Below are 3,722 nucleotides of genomic sequence, written 5' to 3' on the forward strand. Positions count from 1 at the left end.
ATGAGGACAGGTATGGCTGTGCTCTAGTCTAGGTTGTGTATTTCTATGTTGTTTTGTTTGACAGTGTTTCCCAAAAAAGGACATAGTGTTTGATTGGCTGCCATGCAGCTTCATGTGCGGCCTAGAGGGCAACTGAGCATGTGCAAAGGTGTCCTTTGGGAAACCGGGCCATTATCTGAACCGGTCGAGCTACTATCTTGACCGGTCGAGATATTATCTTGACCGGCCCCAAATAAAACATGGTTGTGTTTGGTTCTACCTCAGGGAGGGGTATCTCAAAATCTGAGGGCCTCTGCAGCTAGACTATAAGCTGGCTCCTTTCCAGGCAAAGAAGCAGCGCTTCTACTCCGAGTCTCCCTTGCGTGACTGAACTTCTCACCCTATCTCTAAGGGAGATGGCAGCCACCCGTCGGAGAAAACTCATTTAGTTGTCTAAGTCTGATGTGGGCGGGTCCCTCATGATGCTCAATGACATCATAGATTCCTATCATCATAGATGTAGATCATGGACAGTGGCGTGCACAGACATTTAGAGGGGCAGGTGCTCAAGTTAAAAAAGGGCACCTTGTGCAGCGCGTGGAACCGGCCGGTTGCCTTAATCTATTTTGGGCGGGAACCCCTTTTGGTGTTAGCATTATGTTATGCTTTAGCTATTGAAAAATAGCAGATCTACAAGCTCATAGCGCGCCACCGAGTGGCGCGCTACGAGCTTGTAGGTCTGCTATTTTTGAAAAATCAAAAAAGTTTTTTTTTTTTTTTTTTTTTTTTAAAAGGGCACATTGCCAAAAGGGCAGGGGGTGCTCTAGCACCCCCTAGTGTCTATCTGTGCACGCCACTGATCATGGATCCTAAAGGCTCCCAGTCACAGCAGTGACAGCACGTGCCATTTACACACAGGATTTGCAGCATTACAAAGGTGAGCTAGATCGAGTGCTATTTAAACCTATTCAGTACTGCTTGAAAAAAAAACTATGGTATTACTACTTAAATGAAGACAATGATATATTATAATTCCAGGTTTCTGAAATTGTATATTTAAATATGGAACTTAAGCATTGTAATAGGAAAATATGCCCAAATGTGCATATCTTTGGAAAATTGGATAAAGCCAGAGTCAATTTTCTTATTTAATTTTGCTTAAATCTTAGAGTCAAAGGCTTTAACTGAGGGGATATTCTATATCTGTAATACTATATATCACTCCAAATAAGAAAATAATGTGAGTTTTGGTGGTCAAATTATATTTTATTTGACCTTTTTATACACCTCAAGTCAACATTAACCAATGAGTTTGTTTCATATATAGGACAGATAGTTTGAAGGACCAAATGATAATTTTTTTATCAAAGTAAGATGAGTCAGTTATGTGGAAATGTATACGGAAAGTGGCAGATAAAGAGTGGAGTAGGAGTGATGTGTGTGTGTGTGTGTGTGCGCGCGTGCGTGTGTGCGTGCGTGCGTACGTGTGTCACGCCCCGCTCCTCTGCCTTTGAATTTGAACATAGTGACTTGGCTCTTATGGCATGACTATAATGTGTGTTCTGTATGGTGTAGTCTTTGTCTATTTATATGCCTCAGTCTGTTCAGTTCCTTGTCAGATCGTCATCTAGTGTCAGTGTGTTCTGTATGGTGTTTCGCACAAGCCATTTTGTATTATTCCACTTCTTGCTTTTGCCTGCCCCATTTTATCGGAAGTTTAAGTTACTTAAATAAACCTCTTGAACTGTGAATTGTAACCAAAATGAAATAAGAAGGTTGACTCTGGCTTTATCCAATTTTGCTATTTTGGTTCTAGAAAAGTTATGCAAATTCGGGCATATTCCTATATAATGCCTAATTTGCATATTTACATGTTACATTTTGTTGTCCTATTCGCTTACAGTATCGTGTGTATAGGTCAAAATAAGAAAATGTGTGATAAATATGAAAAAGCTACTCCTGTGGAAGTAATAATGCAGTATAAGGCCCCATTCTCACTCGCTGACAACCATCACATAGTAGTCTACATCTGAAACCCGCCCTAAGTATCCACATCAAAGCCAGATATTAACAATCTTTAAGTAAGTATAGAGAATGGTAATGAATATAGTGGCATCATGCTTCTTCATTCAATCAAATGGTTTTTAACCCAGCGTGAGCTTTGTTTGTCAATATTGATGACGTTTTTTTCTGCCCGATTATAGATAGTCAAGGATGAGAATTAAACTGTCTCGCACGGTGGAGCGGACGTTCTTCATGCTGGTTGGAGTCGCTGTGGCGTTGAGCGTCGTCATCCTGCTTAGGCAAAGCCATCGTACCAACGACGTGGTAATGGGAGAAGAGACAGCAGGTCGGATTAAGGCAGCCAAACAAAGCACCCCCTCTGCACCGTCATGGCCACCCTGCCAGAGGAACACGTCCATGGCCCACAACGTGACGGGCTTCTCCTCTCTTCCCGCTCAAATCCAAGACCACCTGTACTACCGCCACTGCCGTCACTTCCGGCCGATGCTGGATGTCCCTGACAAATGCGGGGGGGCGGAACGATCCGAAGACGTCTTCCTCCTGCTCGTTATTAAGAGCTTCCCGGGGAACTACGAGCGACGAGAGGCCCTGCGTAAGACCTGGGGAGAGGAGAGGTTAGAGAGCGGCAAGCATATCCGTAGGGTGTTCCTCGTGGGGACAGCGGGCAGCGGGTTCGAGCGACAGAGGCTGAATGAGCTGCTAGGAATGGAACAACACGAGCATGGGGACATCTTGCAGTGGGACTTCAACGACTCCTTCTTCAACCTCACTCTGAAGCAGGTCCTCTTCCTGGAGTGGATGGACAGGAACTGTCCACACGTCCACTTCCTCCTCAATGGGGATGACGATATTTTCGCCAACACAGACAACATGGTGGAGTACCTCCTGAGCACTGTGAATGCCAAGGAGGGAAACAGCGAGCACCTCTTTGTAGGTTACCTGAATATTGGCATGATCGTCATCCGTGATCCGCCATCGAGCAAATACTTTGTCCCCGTTCAGGTGCAGGAGTCAGACTCGTATCCTCCATACTGTGGCGGTGGGGGGTACCTCCTGTCAGGATATACAGCCTCGGTCATATATAACATGTCCAAAAACATCACTCTTCACCCCATCGATGACGTGTACATGGGGATATGTTTGGCCAAAGCAGGTCTCAAGCCTGCTCACCATATGGGTGTTATGACTTTTGGGCTGACGGTCTCATCAATAAAGATAGATCCCTATCACCCCTGCTTATATAGGGAGATTCTGTTGGTACACAGATTCATGCCGCTTCAGAATTATGTCATGTGGCACAAGGTAATAGACCCTAACATAAAATGTGGGCCTTCTGATTTCACACTTTAGGCCATGGCTCGGCAAGTACTTTTAGCACCCGGGCAACTTTTTTTTAAGGCGGTAGATGGCAGACTAGAACATAATCAACATCCAATTTAAGTGGGATCATGATAAAATATGTTGCTGGTGTGATTGGTAGAGCTGTGTGTGTGTGTGTGTGAACACGCACACGCTTTCAACAATTTCTTTATTGTCTCCACCAGGCCGAAGGCATGGGGAGAGAGTATGTTTTGCACTCCGTCCGTCCATGTGTCCGTGTGTGTGTCCGTCCGTCCGTCCTTCCGTCTGTGAACAGCTAATCTCCGGCACCGTTAACCCGGTCGATGCCAAATTTTGCACACACACTCCCTGGATGCCAATGATGAACCTCTGCCCCA

At 45.1% G+C, this 3,722-nt stretch overlaps 1 protein-coding gene across 1 annotated transcript; it reads left to right on the forward strand.

Moving 5' to 3' along the window:
• Positions 1-2,193: 2,193 nt before the first annotated feature.
• On the forward strand, positions 2,194-3,468 carry LOC306924077 (N-acetyllactosaminide beta-1,3-N-acetylglucosaminyltransferase 3-like; the record flags this gene model as incomplete). Its single annotated transcript, XM_079502418.1, has 1 exon — positions 2,194-3,468. One exon carries the CDS (start codon positions 2,194-2,196, stop codon positions 3,352-3,354), a length of 1,161 nt encoding a protein of 386 aa, XP_079358544.1. The 3' UTR covers positions 3,355-3,468.
• Between the last annotated feature and the right edge of the window lie 254 nt (positions 3,469-3,722).

Source organism: Electrona antarctica, assembly GCF_951216825.1.
Source record: "Electrona antarctica genome assembly, chromosome: 5".
NCBI lineage: Eukaryota > Metazoa > Chordata > Actinopteri > Myctophiformes > Myctophidae > Electrona > Electrona antarctica.